The sequence below is a fragment of the Apis laboriosa genome, unplaced genomic scaffold, assembly GCF_014066325.1.
Source record: "Apis laboriosa isolate Shangri-la unplaced genomic scaffold, ASM1406632v1 scaffold14452_cov158, whole genome shotgun sequence".
Lineage (NCBI taxonomy): Eukaryota > Metazoa > Arthropoda > Insecta > Hymenoptera > Apidae > Apis > Apis laboriosa.
Window position 1 is genome coordinate 450,446 of NW_025221536.1, and position 21,396 is coordinate 471,841.

Here is a 21,396-nt window from a genome sequence, read left to right on the forward strand (position 1 = left end):
TCTTTCATCGCGTATGATTTCTTTTTATATGTAAAATAAAAAGTTGTGTACACGAAATTATTCCTTTTTTTCACTTTTTAAGTCGAAGAAACGAGGGAGTATTCTATATCGATTTTTCATCTAAGGACAGATAGATCGACAACCAATTTGCGTGAAAAAATCTATAGAACTATTTTCTTTTAAAAAAAGAAACAATTTATTGTAAATTTTGAATCAATCCCACGATTGCTTCGTGCAAATTTGTGCTCCAAATTGAAAAAATTCCCCAAACAAAGACCCTTTCAATTCAATAATTACCAATTGTGTGAAAAAATATATTTTTACAAGTAACTAAAATCCATTTCCATATAGAGTTTCATTCAATTCAAACTGTCCACCATTCATTCCAAATAAATGCAAGAATAACACTAATCGAAGTAAAAAGAAACAACAGAGAAACATTTCTACCTAAAACATTCTTACGTAAGAACTTTATCCCGAAAACTTTATAAATCTTACTTCCCTTTTTTTTGAATTTCACGTAATCTCTCATTGAATAACGATCTCACAAAAGGACCATCGATTCCCATAGTTAAATCATAGAATCGGTTACTGTTTATAGACGCCCCGTTTCCGAATTCCGAGCCGAATAACAGAGCCGATAATGGACGATCGGCCGTCTGTCCAAAATTGTTTCACAAATGAATCAAGTCAACCGGCGATATATCAATTCGACCGGCAATTTGCCGCCCACTTTCCAACCTGTCGACTAAAAATACACGAAACGGGGATTTACGAGGGGCAGAGATCGGTTTCGTTCCGCGGCGGAGCCTCGTTACATCCACGTATCGCCACGATTCGACGACGATTATTCCTCCACTTCCGCCGTCGTGACGTTTCAATCGACGTTTCGAGCCTATGTCGACGTTTCCATCCCGCGAATCGAACTTAGGGAGCGACCGGAATCCGACTGGAAAACACTTCCTCTCTACTCCCCCTCTCCCTCTAGGCATTTGTAATTCCATCGTCCGTGAAAGTCGAAACCTTCCCCCTCCCCCCTGGCTCCATGACGAGACCAAGCTTACAAGTCAAATATCGAGAATTTCATTTGAATGTTACCGCACCGCCTTCCATCCTCTTCGATTGGCGAACTTTCGCACGAACGAAGGGTCGTCGAACAACGGCGAATTCGTGGAGGCTGAAATGAGAATGAGCGAAGTGAGTTTAAGACTAATCGGTAGTTTCGCGAGCTTTGCAAGGGAAAAGGAAATGGAACACGATTGAGGAGCAAAGGGATTGAAAAAGGTAAAAAATAGTAAGATTGTGGATGAGGCTAGGGATACTAGTAGCATGTATAGTGTGTATGGGATACTATGCGTTGATAATTGTGTAATTGAGTGGATGATTGAGAGGGAGAAGAAGAAATATTTGTCGATTAATTTCGTTTAAATGAAAATCTAACGATAAATTTGTTAAATGCTTAAAAAGTAATGATTTTTGTTGTTTTTGTAAGAAAAAGTTTAACATCCAAAGTATTTTTAAAGTAAGTATTATTTAAAATATTGTTTTTTGTATGGATATAAAGATACTTTTTTTTTTTTATTATCTAATTTATACGTATAATTTTAATAAGGAAAAATTATAAGGATGTAATAAATATATATTTCACTTTTTTTTAAAACTTCTCTGGAGGAGGTATAGGTGATTTACATTCTTTATAAGGAGGGCAGTAAGTTTTACAATATTGTAATCGATCGATAAACACTCGGCACACCGTATGCGGCTCCTTCACGCATTTAAATACAACCTTACCGTTTCTCGTGTATTGACTGAATGGTATATGCCAAATCATTTCCCACCGATACCCTTGACATATTCTTGAACAAAAACTGTAGACACGAGAAAATTTTATTAGATTAAATTATATCATTTAACCATTCCAAACATATTATACAAAACGAGATTTATTTCCTGTTTAAAATCAATAATACACTCAAGTTATATTATCTAAAAAAGAAAAGTAAAAATAAAAGTAATAAATTCTATAAAACGATAAAATAAAATATTTCTTTTTTACAATTGAAGAAATACACGGAATTTCAAACGTGTCGAAGGTAAAATTCAACTCACGACTGTTATTACAGTCGTAAATTTCAAACGCGTCATAAATGAAATTCGACTCACCTGTTGTTACAATCCATCCTGAATAACCGGAAACCACAATCGCGTGCCAAGTGCCAACTCTCCTGGATCAGTCTTTTTCCGATCCCCAATGATTGAAAATCTTTCCTTACTGCTAGACTAGCTTGTTCAAAGACTGTCATAATGCAAAATCGTTCCCAAAGTTTGGGCGCCTCCGAAACGAAGCCGAAAAATTCGATGAGATCGCGCATCGGACCTTCCGCGCAACATTTTGCTAAACAATACATTTTTTCTGCATCGCTAGAATCCACCACGCAATTTAAGGCAGCGCCAATAATGCAATTGTCACGATCCTCGGCAATAATCGAGTATCCCCCTTTTACTTGATCAAACATCATAGTTCTCCAGATAGGTGGCGCTTCTGTGCCCGCCAGACCGATGTTAATGATTAAGGGTTCATATTTGTAGTACGCTTCGCACATAAAATCTACTACGTTCTCGTAATCGGGTGGTAGAGCTAAACGAGTTCTAAAAAACGGTTTATCCTGGAAAAATGTCACCGAATAATTTATATATAATGCGCAAAGGTGTATAGATCTGTGCATAAAAGTTTCTAACTAGTACTATTACCAATGAAAATTCTGTTTTTCTATTAAAAATTTTGGTGTATATAAAGCGTAAGGACATATAGAGTAATTTTTACTTTATTTTGAATACCATTTTTAAGAAGATAAATTCAATTCTTACATCAATTCTTCGTTTTTTTAAATACGATTTTGTAATAACGTAAGATAGAATAAAATTATTTATTTTTAAAATTATTTAAAATAAATTATTAATTAGAAATGTGTGTAAAATCGATTTCAATGTATATTTTTATTTTTATGATTAATATGTTAAAATTTATGTGCATAAAATCTCATAAAAATCGATATTTCAATAAAAATGATGTTTAAGTAAAATGTTTAATTATAAAAATTGTCAGTAATAATCAATTTAACATTGAAAATATTTAAATTTTGAAAACTCGAACGATTTTGAAAAATAATTACGTTTTGCAAAAGTATTTTGCAATTTTAAATATTAATGTAAATCCAAACGTCAACGTAATTACATTTTTCTGTAGGTTATAAATGCAAACATTACAAATTAAATTTACAATATCAAAAAATGCACTTACGTCGCATTTCACTTCGAAATTTTTTGCTGTAGTATGAAAATTTATTTTTCTTTTTCCAATTATATTGCATTTCGAAACGTGATTCGGATATTTGAGAATCAAACTTCCGCATATTTTCAACAGTGTCGCAGCCATTTCATTACGTTCCAGTACTTTTTCCCGATAAAAATAACATTTTCATTCAATGTGTTCATGTTACGTTTTTAAAATTATACCTAACTTACTTGTAATCAATTCAAAAATACTAATTGCGTACTTTCGATCTTGTGTTCTTTACATATATATTCGCATACGATGTTCTAAACGTTAACCGAAAAAATCAAATGTAACCTATTATTATCGATGAGACAAAATTCTCGCAAACAATAATTAATACGTCCGCACAATACTATATTAACATCATAATGAAATATTTACCTCAAATTAATTCAATTATGGAATTGTTTGATTTATTGTCAAAATAAGTAGCGTGAATTATGCAGCATCAAAGAGGGCGCTCGAAACCATTCGGGATGAATTGTTTCAAATATGTATTATTTTCTAAGGCCAAGTTAATCCTTCTTCAATACTTGACATTTATCATTAATAATAAGCTTAGATATTTTACATACTTTGTTAATTGGACAGGAATATTATTATATTATAGAAGAAATTTATCGATTGTATTATATGTTATGAAATCTTTTATATACAAGCAACTTTACTTCGAATGCTTTGCAATACGTGATATAACAAACATCTATATATGTAGATATATACGAAGAAGCTATAGATTTCGAAAGAACATGTAAAATGATAATTTAAACATCGTTCTATTCATTCATAATCGTTGCACAAAATGACATGGCAGCTAATAGACTAACTGATTTATGTATTATTATTCGCATCGCGTTTCATCTGATATATTGAGTTTCTGGAATGTTCAAGCAGAAAACTTAAGGGATGATGAACTAAAGACTAAAAAAATAAGACAAAAGTTGATATAAAATATAAGTACTAATATACTAAAAAATATTGATACATACTTTAAAACACGATAATTAACACGATTTTTTTACATATCAATAACTAATGTTTCCAATTTTTCAAAATAATTCAAGACATTAAATTTAATTTTGAAAGAATTATCATATTTCTGATTTTATTATTATATGATGCAAATGATTGTTGCAGTTGAATTCCTTCAACTTCATTGAAAAGAATAAATATTTGAATTTATATGAAATTTTTTTTGATTAAATATACAAATAAGTTAATCTCCATCTGACAATTTCGAATCACAAAAATTGCAAACGTATCAGCATTACATTTTCCTTATTATAAATATACGTATCACAAATATTACCATAAACATACATAAGAATACGTATAACAATTTATTCGACTACATTTTCAACAAATATCCATAAAACGTTCATCGTACTATAAATAAAAGCACACATGCTGGAGGAAGATAAATTTTTCTATCCATTCTAGAGGCGCACGCGAATACACGAAGGCTATGCACCATCGTGCTCGAATAAGGATATAACGAGAGGAACACGTATACGTACGTTACAAAGCGGGCAGACGTGTTTGCATCAATTACCGTCTTTTATTCTCATTTCACCCGATACGCTGAAAGATTGCAATTTATCGGCGCAACAATGCCGAGCATTATTAATATCCATTAATCAAGCGGAGGCTTCGCTTGCTGACGCGCGAAACGATCCCGTGCACGGTCGAATTATCGGTTGCCCATCGTATAAATAAAAGCGGCAAGGGAAAGAAAAAAAAAAAAAAAGAGAAAAAGTAACGGAACAATAGCGTTTCTGATGAACTGCAAGCGAATACGAGAGTATATTTTTGGGTTTCACGCTTCTTCTTGTCGAATCGATGACACTCGAAATGAGAAAATTCTGAACCACGATGAAAAGGTTCGTGGCTCGAGCAGGGAGTGTAGGAAAATGGACGAAAACACGGGGCGAATATAAACGAGATGTAGAATTGATTTTTCCTTTGACGATCAAGTACATGTTGTTTAACGAAAGAAAATTGATATCTGTGGAACTGTCGTACGATTTGTTCCGAGACTTTTGTTATTGGGAATTTTTAACGATGAATCTTTGCCTCTCAAGAGTTTTTGAAGAGATGTGTGGTTGATGGGATATCGATTGGACGGTGGATGTTAGACTGCGGTTGTTGACTGTTTTGTGTGTGATAAAGAGGGGTTGTAATAAATGATTTTGAATAAATACGTACACGTGATTAATTATAACGTGAAATGGAAAAGTTCGAAGAATTTGTTTCTCAATATTGGTTAATAATGTTAGAAAATTTATATTGGACGAAAAGAAACGGAAATAAAATTAGGAGAAAACTTGATTTTTAATTTGGCATTGCACATTGTAAAAAATAAATGTCATCCGTCTCGTTTTAAGTGTCCTGGATAAAATGTGATACAGAAAATGGAAAAATTAACAAAATATATGAAATGAAATATATTCATCAAATGCGTATTGCTGGAAACATATTTCTGAACAATTTAAAATAATCATTGAAATATGAAATATAAAACATAAAACAAGAGGAATATTTTATATATATTAAATGTATCAACATTTATATTACATTTATACTGATATTAATTTCTGGAATAAAAATTTCTGGAATAATATTACCTTTTATTACAATACTTAACCTTTCTAATTAATACACATTTTCTTCTTAATCAGCTGTTTATAAAATTACACATATCAATATCAATTGCTGCCTAAACGAAAAAAATAATAAAAAAAAAAAATAAAATAATAATCGATTAAAAAATAATTCTAATTTATTACAATAAATACACTATACATTATCTTTCCAGACATATTATATTGCCAAATTACTTACATAAAAATTAACACATTTTCATCTGATCGATGTTTTTACCATTTTTGTTTCTCTGCTTTCTGAATCCCTAAAAGTTTTTAAAGAATCTATCCATGGTGAATCTCATAATCTCTGGTTTCACCACTCGCCTGGGAGTTCCTCTGCTTCTGATGTTTCGCTTCATCGACATCATCAGAATCGTGAGCACCACCCTTCTTGTATCTACCCTCGATGGCGACATGCTTCTCGTTATATCGTCCATGTTTCTTCGAATGACCTCCCTGATCATCGTTGTCGTAAAAATCATGATCTCTCTTGTATTCGTCTTTGTGATAAACGTTTAAGTAACCAGTCGCTTTACAATTCACGTGATCATTGCTTTTCACCCGATAATTACCTCCTTTCTTACCTTTAATCCGTTTTATTTTTTGCCCCGAATTGTTTCCTCGATTATGCTGAACCTTTTTCTTTCCACCAGTTTCAACGCGCTGAGTCCTCTTCTTCTTCCTCAAACTATCCCCTTTCTGGCCCTTCTCAAACGAAGATACTTCACGATATCCTTCTTCGTTACCCTCTCTACTTTTCGACTTCTTGACCACTTGTCTAATATCATCAGCCTTTTCGACTTTAGGCACAACTTGAGAAACTTGGGATTCGGCGTATTTCAGTTCCATATGATCGACTCCAGGAGGTTTGACACTCGTATAATAGAGGGGCAACATTTCAGCATCCGGTTCCAAAGGCAGTGCAAATATTCGAAGATTCTTTCGAGGTTCCTTTATGGGGATCAGTTTCTTCTGGAAGTTCATTTCAACGGATGGTTCATCATCAACTATTTCCGTGAAAGGTTGCCTCGTCTCGTCTGTTTTCCAATTATCTGGATGTAGATTGTCGCTTCGAGCAATCGTAACTGTGAAATGCACGCAGAATACCGCGTGAACTGTGTACCATCCTCTTCTGAAGATTCTCATTTTTCTTCGTCACAACACCGATGCTTTAATCTCTTTCCTTTCAAAAATTTGAAAATTGAATTTAAATTGTACACATTTCGAATGGACAAGATAGATTGTTTTAGACGCAGTTACAGGTATGTTGGTTCACAGAAACGCGTTCAATTCTACTGTAATCGCGGCACAATCGAGCTCTTTTATACGTCATGCGACCCACTCTAGTGATTGGACACGATTTCCTCTCGCCCAGGATTATCGACGAAGTAATACATCTGAAAGGACAGGCTCGAAGATGTCGTGATGAAATTTTCACTTCACGATACGGCTTCACGTAGTCGTATCGTTGATCAAACTTCCAAGATCTTGGTTAATCTTGTATTTGATGTTCCTTTGCGACTTTAGAGAAACTGAGCTAGCCTTGACAGGTGTGGTGGGATTTGAGAAACGATAGGGACACTTTCCTTTGCCTTTCGTAAGAATTGTGGTTTCTCTCTTTGGAATATCTCTAAAAATTAATTTAGAATTAGAATTTATTCAATAATGGATATTATTGCTTAATAAAACTTTGTTTTTGATCTTTAAACGTTTATCAATCGTTAAATTCATTAATTTGAGCTAAAGATAGGTTTAATTTATAAAATATTATTGTTAAAGTTTCAATTAAATGATCAATACTGCGTATCGACTAGAATTTCATTATATATAATAATAATCTTTCTTATGGTATATAAGCTTCTATGGCATATAAATTTTAATTAGACTCATCGTGTTTTGTATATCGTTAAAATTAGTTTTAACTTTTTATTTTATGTTAAAAATATATTACAATTTCTCGATTTTGTAACACCAATCAAGCAATAAATAATTGCTGCTGGAATCGCTACTGGTTTCCTCTTCACGCCTATCAAATAAATTGACACGAAATATCGTGTAGTTAAACAATCTCCCAGTAAAAACTTAAACTCTCCATAAACTACATTTCACATTTTGTTTATGTACTTACGTACTTAACAATCTTTCCTACAAAAGTTTCCAAGTTTTCAATTCAACTATTAATAAATTTAAACATTACCATTGTTATTTATTTAACATTAACATCCTAAATCCTTTAAATCCTATCCTTCGAAAACTCATTCGACACTACGTTTTTACAATCATAATTATCTATGTAACATCAACGATTCAAAAACAATCTTCCACACTAAATATTGGCTTTCCAAATTCTTGAAATCACTATCCATTATTAGACTACCCATTCGACATTCGTCTTACCCTCCCCACACTTGAGAATCGCGATCAAAATCACCCGAAAGGATCGATGATCAATTGGTCAGTGCTCGGTCCAGCCGCGTGGTGATGCATTACGCAAATCACCCACGATTCCCTAGAATGGTCGGTGAACAGGCCGAGCATAAACGTCAATAACACGGTGTACTTGAATTATCGTGCTCGGCCGTGGAATACTCTCGGTTCCGCTCCACGATCCCTTATTCCCGACGAATCACGTTTCTCGTGTGTATGGTATATATATAAGGCGAAACCGTCGATTCACGGACACACCGGTTTGCATACCACCGATTACCGCGGCCACCAATCCCTCGAAGTCCTAATTCCGTTCTGCAACTCGGAAATATGCTTTCGAGAGCTACGTTTCTCGCGTGCGTGTTCCTTCTGGCACGTCAAAGTGGCGCAGCCACGGAGCAACGTATGACGTTGGTGAACAAGATGATCGCCGAGGATCTAGATAGGTCAGCGACCGATTACGTGTACAATCAGCAACAAGGACTTCCGGTTTACTACGTGCGGTATACCAATCACGGAAGTGGACGGTACTATCATGCCCCGGCCGCCGTGCAATACGTTGTCGAGGCAGCTACACCTGTTGCACACGGTGTAACCGAGACGAATCCTCTTCTGCATCCGTACGCGAACGGTGTTCCGAGTTATCAAGGAATTGCCAATTACGGTAACGAGCAATCGTTGGAACGTCAAGTGGAGGGGGATTTGTATCACGTTGATGGAAAAATAACCGAGGAAGATGACGCGGGGGAGGAGGAGAAGGAGGAGGAGGAGGAAGAGGAGGAGAAGGATGAAGAGGAAGACGATGTCGACGATGGGGAGATTCACGATGGATCTGGTGGATCAGTGAAACTGTTTGGGTATGGGGGTTACGAGGACGAGGAGGTTGGTGAAGTCTCCTCGGGTGATGAGAGTGGTTCGTTCGAAAGTGAGAAGGGGGAGAGGTATTCGGAGCATGGAGGGAAAGGGGAGAAGGGATACGAGGCTTGGAAGGAGTTTAGCAAAGGGGGACGTGGTAGCAATAATGATGAACGTCGAGAAGGTAAGTTTTTTTAGATACGTGATAATTATTTTCATTCGCGATTTTGAATCTATCCATTTAATTATCAATTGATCAATTGTAAGAAAAATGCTAATCTGAGAAACTAGTGTTCAACTTTCTTCGTAACGTGTTAAGAAATATGGAACTTTTCTTTCTAAAAGTGTAGAAGTTATATCAGAAAATTATATCATATGCTTTTAATCGATCGAGCAATTGCCCTTAAATGTCTACCAGGATACTATAAGAACAGAAGTGAAGAGAAGAAGGGGCACGTCGACGAAGCTGAAAATCACGGTTCTCACGAGGAGGCAGGGAAAGGCAAAAAGGGCAAGAATTACGGTCACTCGTCTTACCATAAGAAGGGGCACAAAACTAATGGTTTCCACAATGTCTATCACAAGGACGAATACAAGAAGGAAACGGACTTCTACGACGATGACCACAAGAAGGGTGATTTCGGCGAATACGAGGAATTCGACAAAGGTTACAAGATCGACGAGGGTGATTTTAAGAAAGGAGGACATCATTCTTTTGAGAATGATTATCAGAATCGCGGAAAGAAAGGACATTACGATAAGGGACACCATGTAATCGAGGATCAAGGTCACCAGGCAGAAGAAAGCGAAAAATCCCATTACGAGGAACACGAGGATTATAGTGTCGCAGAAGATTCGAAATCTGACAAAGCGCACGAATTTAATAGAAAAAATCGTTAATTATCGTAGTAGAATCTGAAATTTTATGAAAATTCTGTTATTATATTTTTATATCTTATTAATTTTATACTGATTATATATTAGTATACTTTGATATAGTTAATAATATATATACAATTAATAGATGTATATAATTGAAGTTTTCATATATTTAATTTAATTATTGATTCCTTCATAATTCAGATAAAACTGAGTGTTATTTAGTAAGGGTAAATAAAAAGCGATTGGAAATATGAAATTTAAATTGTTGTGAAGTGAAAACTTTGTTACCTAAGAGAATGAAATAACTCTTCCAGAAAGTGTTATTGACCTAATTTTTTTAGAACTGGTATACCGCAATGTATCTAACGCAAAAAGATAAACTATTGCAAAAATTGTTACAAATCCAATACTGACAATATTTTGTAATGCATCGTAGAGAAGAAAATTGAGAAATAATCAATTTCAACATCTGTCATGTATTTTGCTATTTTTTTGAAACGTTTCAAAAAAATATTTTACAGAGATATTTATTGATTGATATATTCTGTTCATTTGTTCATCGTAGAAATCTAAATATTTTATCAATACATTAACTATTTAGAGTGTATTGTAAATATTTTACATTGAATTATTTTACATTTATCTTCCAGTAAATATCTGAAAAATAATCGGATAAAATAACATTTAGTTTATATTTTGCTTATATAATATTTAGTTTGATTTGTTACAACATATTTGATTCCAAAATACCGAACAACAAACAAAAGAAGGAAACATAAAAAAATTGTTTCCAAAAATACATTTATTTTCGATCAGATATAAAGATCAACGTTAACACAGCGTTCAACAAATATAACAATCGATAAAGATCATCCTTAATGCCCTTTCTTAAATCCCCATGATTTGTGATCATCGTGTCCCCCTTTCTTGCCGTGATGAGAGTGATGAGAATGATGTTCCTCGTGTCCACCTTCGCTCTTATGCCCTTTATCATCGTGATGATGGTGTCCCTTCTCGAAGTGTCCCTTCTTCCCATAATGATCCTCGTGCTCCCCATGATCGTGATGCCCTTTCTTGAAATGTCCACCCTTCTTGTGCCCGTGTTCGTGATGATGGCCACCGTGATCCTCGTGGTGTCCAGAATCGTGGTGTTCGTCGAAGAATTCCTTGTCTTTCTTGAACTCGTCCAATTTATGAATCTCATGATGCCCTTTCGTTTTGTGCCCCTTCCCGTAATGCCCCTCCTCGTGGAATTTGTGACCCTTCTCCCCCTTCTCCCCCTTATGATGCTCCGCGTAATAACCATCGTCGTGATGATGGCTCTTCTTGTGACCCTCGTCCTCGTCGTAATGACCGCTGTGATGATCCTTGTCGTGGTGTCCCTTCTCCCCTTTCTCGTGATGATGAGACGATTTGTAACCCTTGTCACCGTGGTCACCGTGCTTGCTATGGTGATCGGAGTGGTGCTCCTCGCCACCGCCCTCCTCGTGATGATGATGAGTCGCCGCCACAGCTAGGTCATCGTACGATCTCTTATCGATCTCTCGTGCAACGATCGAGCCGAACTGACAGAAGACAAACGCCAACAGTAGAGAAATCGCGAGTCGAGACTTCATGGTGGTGGGGGTAGGGTGGTGATCGGTAGGGATTCGATCGATGGTAATATCGAAACGTTCGACTCGGACGCTCTGTTCGGTATGATTAATCCGGCCATCACTCCCGGATTATATATCGAACGGGGAATAATCGATATTAAGGAAGCAGTGGTTCCTGCTTCTTTAGGAAAGTTGCGAAAGTAACGTCTCCTTAACCCGCTTGGCGATTCGTCGATTTCGATCGATCCAACGCCGTTATGCAACCTGCTCGAAATCGGTTGCTCAAACTTAACAGGCGAAATATCTCCATGTAAACATTACATTTCTCGCTTCCATTTTCGCTTTCTGTTTTGTCGTTGTGTAGACAATGTGTCTTTTCGTAATGATCGATTTTCTAGGGAAATCTGGATTTTAGATTAAATCTTTGTTAAACACAAAAATTGTTTCGTTATATTTAATAATTTTTATCTCGAGTCGATTCATTGATTTTTGGTATTCATCGATACATGATCGTAAATCTAATAGCGAGGTAGAAGAAAATAAATAAAATTGTGTTTATTAACAGGAACATACTTTTGTTGTTCATCGACCGCAAAATAGATAGAACGATTATGATTCCTTTTAACAAATTCTTCGACACGGTTGATCTCTTTGTCTCGCGATCAATGTAATCGCCATATCTGACCAAACACTTTAAATTTATACTGAAATTCATTCCCTCGTTACCTTCATTTTCAATTCAAATAGAACGTAAAATGGTTAATAACAAGAGAAATGTAATGAAGATAAAGGAAGTTCAGGTAATAGTCGAATCGATGAACAATACTACCATTGAAACAAGTTTCATTTTGATGAACTATAATTTCATACGTTTATTACATTGTATATTCAATTTCAGTGTGTAATAAATTCTAGATATTTAAGAGATCAGAATAGTTTGAATTTATATAATATTGATACAATCTAATGCATTTATAAACATGTCCTTTTTTTAATTTCTATTGATCTCTTTATTTAGATATGCACGATGATAATAAAATTTATGATTTAAAAATAAAATTCGTCGAAGAAAGGGATTTATCCGGTTGTTTGGAAAATTTCGATTTAAATTTGATTCATATATCTTTTCCATTCGTTAATTGAAATAACTTCTGCCCAATACTGAATCGGGAACGAAAGCGAGAAACTATTGTTGCAGAAAGAAGTTCGGTGAACGGTGAAAATAATATTTTCGTATTACCGGCTGTTTTGTAATAAACGTTCTACTGTTATTCAGCCGTCTACAAATTGATTGGCTTTTTATCGGGATTGCCGCGTTAGCGATGCTTGATTTGACTCTGTACTTTCCACGTTACGAGCAAATAACATTAATTTATTTCACAGTTAATTGCTTTGTAGGCTGAAAATATCCGATTATTCTTATTTATTTAGAAAAAGTGTACCCCTATCTTTATTCATCGTTCATCGTCTTTATTTTGCTCGAATTTATACCAATAATATAAATAAAGAAATATATTCTTTATCTTTTATTATTATTCGAATAATCATCTAATATATTTTTCATCTTTTATATTCTCGATGTGATTCAAAAGCTTCTATATTTTATATAATATTCATATTATATAATGATTAAAATGTAATTGATCGTAAACTCTTCTTTTGAAAGAAATATCTTCATTTATATTTATTAAAATCCGAAATATGAATCACTACTAATGAGATGAAGTTTTTGAACAAAAAAGAATAAATTTTTTCTTTAATTATGAGCTAAAATAGGAGTATAGATATAGAATAAAAGAAGAAAACAATATTAATATTGAGCGTTACTTTTACATTGAGATATTAATAGAGAAGTAAATAGATAAGAAGAAAACATACAAACTAAAAAGAATAAAAACGAATAAAAAAATTGAAAATGAAGTAACGAACTATAAATGAAATTGAAGAAGTGAAGATTGAAAGGAATAAAATTTTGAGCAACTCTCGATACTACTGTTTACTATCAACAGGCGAACGAACGAAAGCGATTACGTATAAAACGCCACTATGACGGTAGGTATATAAGCATTGCTTTAAAGCGATGTGATCAGTCGACGATAGCACTCGTTGGTATACAAAGGATTCAATATGGCGAAGAGTTTGTGGGTGTGCCTCGGCCTAGCCGTGATTTGCACAATCGTCTCTCAATCCACAGCTAGGGAATTGAGGAACAGAAGGGATCTCGATATGGCAGCTACCCATCATGGTCATCATCACGAAGAGGGTGGTGGTCATGAAAATCATGGACATAATCACGACGAGCATGGGGAAAAGGGTGAAAAGGGGTACAAGCATTATCATCATCACGACAAGGGTGATCATGGTCATTACGGTAAGGATCATGACGAAGGACATCATGAAGAACACGGAGGTCACAAGAAGGGACACTTTGACGAGCATGAAGAACATGGACACCATCATGAACATGAAGATGGGCACAAGGGTTCAAAGTATGGGCATAAAAAGGGTCACAAGAAGGGTGAAAAGACTCATGGCTATCATCATAAAGCTCACAAGGATGAATACCATAAAGAGCACAAGTTCTATGATGATTACCACAAGGGTGGTCATCACGAGAAACATGGAAATCACCATGGACACCACGAGAGTAAGGAAGGCCATCATAAGAAGGGCGGCCATCACCATTCCGGCCATCATGAAGATCATCATGGAAAGAAAGGTCATTTCGATAAGGGACATTATGACGAGGACCATAAGGGTTACCATGGAAAGCATGGGCACGATGAACATCATTCGCATCACGAGGATTATGGCAAAAAGGAAGAGCATCATGGAGGGAAGAAGCATGGATATTCGAGTGGAGGTGGTGGACATCACCATTAAATGGAGCAGCAAAAACAATAAAATTTATTTATTTTGTTGCTTAATTTGTTTTTTTTATTCTATCGTTGATTAATTTTAGACGTTGAAATTTAAACTTTGTCATGTTTTATTTTAATAATAAAATTGTCCCCCCATAATTAAATTTTATTTTTATTCGTTGAAATATATTTTTTTATATTTTTTAGAAAATTTTATACCTTTGAAATCCTGCATTCTTTTTAATTTTGTCAAACAAAATCTTGTTCTTTTATTTTCTCATAAGTTGATTTCCTTTGAAAGATGAAGCTCACACCATCTTTCGATTCCTCTCTATATACTGCAGAACGTAAGATTCAAGATAGGGGAATCAATAGGTTTGCACGTGAACGGTTTCAATGCCTATATATTCCTCGTAACGCAATCACACTTCAGTTACAGCTACTACGACATAGACGGAAATAATGTAAAGCAATTTGGATTCCAGAATTAATAGAATAGATTGACATAGATATTCCATATACATAATATAAAACGATAAAAGAAATCTATAATATGTCACAATTTGCAATATCTCTGTTATTTATTTTCATCTTATTATTATATTCATCTTCAAGAATTACAGCAAGGCTGATTGAAGTACAAAAAGTAACATGCAATTTAATACAAAGTAATGTTTATCAAAGTTTATCAAACTCACGTCGAATCGTAAAAAATTCTTATTATATCATCGAGTCTCTCTCTTTCTTAAATTTGTTCAATCCATAAAACAGAAGAGACGAGTCCTTTCCTTCGTTTCAAACAATGGATCAATTCGCGTAAGAAAAATACGAGGCTGCTAATCGCGAATCAATATGTACTTTTCCCATCAACTATCCAACTTTACAAAATACACATTTGTGCCCTTTTCGAAAAATAGGAAGCCTGCCAGAGAGATTAAAGAAAACCGATACGTTTGCCGTACGTGAAGCTCCATCGATATTGATACTGCTGGCTATTTTGGCGCCCGCCAGTTTCACGGCTAGTATCAATTACGAGATCCTCGAACCGGTCGATACCTTTCCGTTCCTATCGATACGTGGAAGATGATGGAAGTGATACGCCGTTCACGAAAACAATGCTAGTAATTACATCGATAATGATTACGAACATGCTATGGGGATGGGAAAGCTAACAAAGGTCACCATGACTTGGACAAACGGATATTATGACGACGAAGATGATGGTGGAGAAAAGGATGATCATCTCGATGACAATTATTATCGATGAATATCACGAAAGAGGAGTGAAAATTTCGAGAAGAATGGCCACTCTAGGAACGATATGATTATCACGAAGTGAAAAAAGTTAGTATAAAAATACTACAAGGAATAAAAGGAAAATAATACAAGGATTTCTACGATGAGGATTGTGATTCTGACTTCGACGAACGCAATGGCAGTTATCTATGATCAAGAACGGAAGAACGGTCCATATTACAACGAAGATCGTCACGATTATAACGGAGAAAAGCAGGATCATGGTAAGAGAGATCATTACGAAAAAGAGTATCATCATAGAGATCGTAAAGGAAGTGACGACGAGGATCACGAGGATTATTATTACGAGGATTATCATGGAGAAAAAGATTTTCGTGACTATGAAAACAAGTGGGAATATAGTATGGAACATTAGATTTCTTTTTTTATTGTTATTTTTTCATAAAAATCAATATTTCATTTGTATATGTTATAAAACCTACAAGTAATGAAAACTTAAATTATTTTTTAATAAATATTTTTTGTATACCAACTTTTGTATTTGTTTTTATAATATTTATGAAAATATTCATTATGAAAATACGTTACGAGCTTTAAGACAATCTAATAAAGATGAACGTTTAATCAATTAAAATGTTTACACTGAATTTTTGATAACATATCAAACAGAGATTATAATAGAATCATATAGCACGACGAATATAAATTCAATTAAAATTTGAACAGGACATTAAATTATTCAACACGTCGGCATCTTCTACGCGTATATATTCCACAAGTATGCTTAAAATTTCAACGCGTCCTAATAAATTTTCACGTTCCGCGTGACGAGAATGTATAAAAATATAAAGATATAAATGCTCAAAGCAACTTTGAAACGCGAAACTTTACTCCACGCGACAACAACACGCTCGCAACAAACATCCATATACGTACACACATTCCCCCCTCCCCCATCATTTTCTTCGCGGCATTTTCATTTTATCACGCCACGCGCGCTTAAACACGTGTACACGCTTTATACACAAATGTACACACACACACATTGAGAAAAAAAAACACAGACCACGCGCACACGAAGAGAACAGTCGGCCAGGCATCTAGCAGCGGGGTTTGATTAACGATTCCACCCTCTGCAAATGAAATTGCCATGGCCATTTGTGGGTCTATCTAGACTGGATTCCGGTGCACCGGACACGGATTAACGAAGCTTTATACGCTTCTTTTAGGGCGGCCTGGATGTTGCACCAAGCCGCACGATCACGCTTGCCCATTCTCGGCCGGAGATTGCATACAAGCGAGCGGATCTACTTGAAATTCTCTGGCGTGTGACAATTCCGCCACTGTGAGCCCTACGCTTCGCCACCAACACCGCCGAGCATTGTTTCATCCCGTGATGCATATACGCGTGGCTGGCTTAATTAATCTAATTGGAGTGGTCGCGCGACTCATAAAAGAAAAAGAGGAAACGGTCGTGGATCTCGAGCTACTGTGCCATACCGTATACTCTCTCTCTCTCTCTCTGCCTCTCTATCTATCTATTTATCTCCCTCTTAGGATGTACGCGCCGCGAAAGCGGCCTGTTAAAGAGGCGAGAAGCGAATCTATCTCGCGTTGGTACTTTCTTTTTTCTCTTTTTTTTTTTTTTTTTTTTGATCGATAGCATGATAATCCTGTCGTTCGACCAAATTAATGAGCACTCTCGAGCACCGTCGCCGATTCATTCGTCCTCGCGGAGGGGCTGTTGTCGGCATGATACGAACAAAAAGAAAAATTATCCGCGTCTCCCCAACGAGCCACTCGTACGGAGCAATTTCTGCGGGACAGGATTTTTCATCGTCAACCGCCACGTTTCTCGAATTCGGTGCAACGGGATTCCTGCAATTTATCGGTTTTCCTCTCCGGTTAAATATTCTCGATAGGGACATTGAAATCGTCCTTTTTCCTTTTTCTCCTTTTTTCGATTTTATCCCCTGATCTCTTCTTTCTCTCTTTCTCGTATTTCCGTTGATGCTTATTCCACTCGTTGCATCAATTAGCAACGTTCAGATGTGAAATGTAAAAGGTAAATGCGTAATAATTTAACGAGATGATGATGCAATTCTGATTTATATATTTAAATTGCGAGAGAGAATTCGAAGTGGCTTTAAGGATTCAAAGAATTGCACGTATTGAAACAAGAATATTTTTCTTAATTTCATTGAAGCGTGAAAAGAAATATTGTTGTATCCGTACATTTTTTTGCTTTTAATTCACGTCCTATTCAAGAAACTCGTATCTCGCTAGGACAGGATCTATTGTATCGTTTCATTGTTCCATTCACTGTCAACTCACAACACTGTGTGTTTCTTTCGATGGCGGTGCAGCCGAGTTTTTGCTGGCCGACCGGAAACAAGGAAACTACAACAGATACTCTTCTTCGAGTAAATTCGATCGCATTCGATTAGAAGCTTTCTTTTTCACTTAAAGGATTACGCCCCGGTTCCACGGGATCGATCAACGGCACATCGGCAATTTATCTTTTTCTTCGACCAAGACGAAGACGTTCCCGTTGCGAAATTACTACATTTAATTACAGTCGCTCGAACGTCGTTCGTATTTCCTCCCCGCTTCCGGGGGATGCTTCCTCGACCGCGGCCACGAATCCAAATTGATTGGATTTCGAGAATTCTTCGAGAAAGAAGATATATTTGCCAGAATATATTTCACGGGAATAAGTTGAAGTGTGAATTTTTACGCGCCAAGGATCTTTAAAAGATTTCTTATTCGAATAAGGTTTTAATTAGACATTTGAAATTTAGATTAGATTGAAAAATTATAGAATTGTGGAAATTCTTGTGGAAGTTAATTAAGAAATCGTATTTCATCAAATTCATTTATGTACGTTTTATCGTTATTAAATATTATTATTAATTAGAAAATTTACATATTATTAGTTTTCAGTTTTATATATATATATATATACGAGTAATGAATATAAATTGTTTCTAAAAGCTTTGACAAATTTCATATATCTAATAGCAGCCATCGCCGTTCGTTACATGATTAATTTTGAAATTAATATAATTAATTTTAGATAGTTCTGTCAAAACACTTTTAGCAACTAAATTAACCATTCCATCATAACTGACGAAATCATAAATGGAGAGGCATAAGTATCGCTGGATTATTAATCCTACTATATTTTCGTTATATGCGGTTGTTGGCGATTCAGTTATATCAAATTAAGAACATTGAAATAACTTTCTCGCTCAATTTATAAAACGTTAGTTAAAGCGGAAACATTTTCTCTAAAACTGGAAGGAGAATTATCCCTATATATAGAGTCCTGTTTGATTTCAGTCTAGTTTTTATTTATGCTACGCTTTTCCCCGCAAAAGTTTTTCTTTGCCGACTGATTACGGATTGAATTATGTTCCAGGGATGCGTGAAAAATGTCCACAAATTTGTTTTAGATTTTATTCAGAGAAAGATAAAAGAATAATTATCGCGTCGAATAATCTTATTCGTTATAATATCCATTTGTCGAAACGAAATTTTTTATTAATATAATTGTTTATATTTTACTTTTTCTCGCTTCTCATCATCATCTAAATGATTTTATTAAAATAATATTATTCCATTTATGCGAACACTTCAAATAATTCATCCTCAATTTTCAGTTAACGAGTAAATGTGCTGTTCAAATCCAATTATTTGAATTATTCTACGTATTCGGATAAATTGAGCTGTGTCATATATTTCTTTTCTGATAATTGCGTAATTTAACCTGAATTTTGTAGCGTTGTAACATGTTTAGTTGATCAATATATGCAGAAGTTATTATTAGAGTAATAGCTCCAATTACTCTAATTCTTGTTTTCATGCATATAGGAAATGCTATTGAAAATTAATCAACTATGCATTTGGATGCGTTCAATGAAAACTATTAAATTTACATTACATTTAACATAGAAACCGGTTATTATACATTGATGATTAGTTTATGCGAAAATTGATCAGATTGAAAAACTTACTTTAAAAATTTGATTAAACTTAGTATTAGAAATTAGAAAAAATTTAAATCTATAAATTCAGAAGATAATCCTGATCAATAAATAAAAGAATCACTGATATCTTTCATTGCAGATATTTTGCATATTGATCACCGATTTAAACGTTTTTATTCGAGAAATAAGATTTTCTTTTCTCATAAAAATCGAAGAATTTTATCAATAATGCATCAGGCTAAAATTTACATATGATACTTCAAGATATTATCAAGATATCGAGATATTATCATTATTGCAAACGATAGATACGTTCAATTAGCAACCAACGGATAATTCGTAGAAGAATGGTTAGAAACGTGGTAGCGTTCCACTGGTAACCGGTTTTATTTTAATGAAATCGAGTCGTGAACGAAGCTGTTAATAGAGTTTACACGCAAGTAGCAAGTAACGAGGACTTAGTATGCGAGTCGAGGACAATGAAAAGCGTTTAAATTAAACGGGACGTGTAAATTCCAAGTGAATACGATGAAAAGCCACGTCTGGAATACGAAAATTTAGATGATAGACTTTAAAGGAGACCTCATCGATGATCTGAGGTGTACAAAATATCGAGCTCAATGATGAATGACTTAGATAATGAAACGAGGATTTCGATATTATTCGATTTCAATTCTATTTCTGTGATTGCATTTATTTAAATTTGCATAAATATAAATTCTATTCATTAAAATACAATTAAAAGACAAAAATTAATTATTAAAAGGGTGATTATTTATATAAAAGGATATTATTAAAAGTTTTAATTTTTAAATACGGTATTAACAATCAATGAATATTGATATATAAGTTTCGTTTTGAATAAGAAAATGTTTAAATAACAAAATCTTAAATTTGTCTTTTAACTTCTAATTTTGTATTTTTTCTTTGAATCATATGATATTTTAAATATTCTTAAGTTTTGTTATTTAAAATCGTATATATTCTCGTATATACTTTATATAATAAAATGTATCTTGTTACACGGATTCTATTTTTGAATATTAATAGATTCAATAAAGAATCAAGTGTAAAGTAAATTTTGAAATTTTTCTAGCATTTCCTAAGCGCAACACGAATGTACAGAAAATGGAATACATAAAAAAGTTATTTGCATACAAATGTGCAGTACGTAGTTTGAATCATTTTTAAATATAAATCCGATATATCTTGTTTCCTCTTTTTTTTTTTTTTTTNTTTTTTTTTTTTTTTTTTTTTTACGGAATTCTTTAAATCGTTCAATTTCACAGATTTTCCACGGTAAACATAGAATATTCGTGTTTTCATTTACAAACCGAAGTACAACAACTCTCTCTGTTTACTTTTCCTCGAGCTTAAAATTGAATTAAATCGCGTATGAGCAACAAAGAACAAAAATTAAAATACACTTGCGATAGTCTGGCAAAGATGTGTCGGAATTCGTTCCCATTCGAAAAATCAACATTACCGAGCAATTTGTTTCGTTTACTGAAAAACCAACCGGCTGGTACGTCCATCCTGTTCAATCTC

At 34.4% G+C, this 21,396-nt stretch overlaps 4 protein-coding genes across 4 annotated transcripts; 2 read left to right on the forward strand and 2 right to left on the reverse strand.

Annotated features, from left to right (window-relative positions):
* Positions 1-1,654: 1,654 nt before the first annotated feature.
* On the reverse strand, positions 1,655-7,128 carry LOC122721138. The gene is made up of 3 exons (XM_043948449.1): positions 6,307-7,128; positions 2,164-2,666; positions 1,655-1,868 (listed from the first exon to the last, which is right to left on the reverse strand). The coding sequence occupies exons 1-3, from the start codon at positions 7,126-7,128 to the stop codon at positions 1,655-1,657; spliced, it is 1,539 nt and encodes a 512-aa protein (XP_043804384.1).
* A 1,611-nt stretch (positions 7,129-8,739) lies between these two features.
* LOC122721136 (cilia- and flagella-associated protein 251-like) lies at positions 8,740-10,164 on the forward strand. Its single transcript, XM_043948447.1, has 2 exons — positions 8,740-9,448; positions 9,683-10,164. Exons 1-2 carry the CDS (start codon positions 8,740-8,742, stop codon positions 10,162-10,164), a joined length of 1,191 nt encoding a protein of 396 aa, XP_043804382.1.
* Positions 10,165-11,021: 857 nt separating this feature from the next.
* On the reverse strand, positions 11,022-11,762 carry LOC122721141 (histidine-rich glycoprotein-like). Its single transcript, XM_043948451.1, has one exon. It carries the CDS (start codon positions 11,760-11,762, stop codon positions 11,022-11,024), a length of 741 nt encoding a protein of 246 aa, XP_043804386.1.
* Positions 11,763-13,868: 2,106 nt separating this feature from the next.
* On the forward strand, positions 13,869-14,624 carry LOC122721135 (histidine-rich glycoprotein-like). Its single transcript, XM_043948446.1, has one exon. The coding sequence runs from the start codon at positions 13,869-13,871 to the stop codon at positions 14,622-14,624; it is 756 nt and encodes a 251-aa protein (XP_043804381.1).
* Positions 14,625-21,396: the final 6,772 nt, after the last annotated feature.

Coding starts and splice junctions, on each gene's coding strand:
- LOC122721135 (XM_043948446.1), top strand. CDS start 13,869: ATGGCGAAGAGTTTGTGGGTGTGCCTCGGCCTAGCCGTGATTTGCACA.
- LOC122721136 (XM_043948447.1), top strand. CDS start 8,740: ATGCTTTCGAGAGCTACGTTTCTCGCGTGCGTGTTCCTTCTGGCACGT. Junction 9,449..9,682: donor TAATGATGAACGTCGAGAAG/GTAAGTTTTTTT, acceptor AATGTCTACCAG/GATACTATAAGAACAGAAGT.
- LOC122721138 (XM_043948449.1), bottom strand. CDS start 7,128: ATGAGAATCTTCAGAAGAGGATGGTACACAGTTCACGCGGTATTCTGC. Junction 2,667..6,306: donor AGAAGCAGAGGAACTCCCAG/GCGAGTGGTGAA, acceptor ACATTTTTCCAG/GATAAACCGTTTTTTAGAAC. Junction 1,869..2,163: donor AGGATGGATTGTAACAACAG/GTGAGTCGAATT, acceptor TCGTGTCTACAG/TTTTTGTTCAAGAATATGTC.
- LOC122721141 (XM_043948451.1), bottom strand. CDS start 11,762: ATGAAGTCTCGACTCGCGATTTCTCTACTGTTGGCGTTTGTCTTCTGT.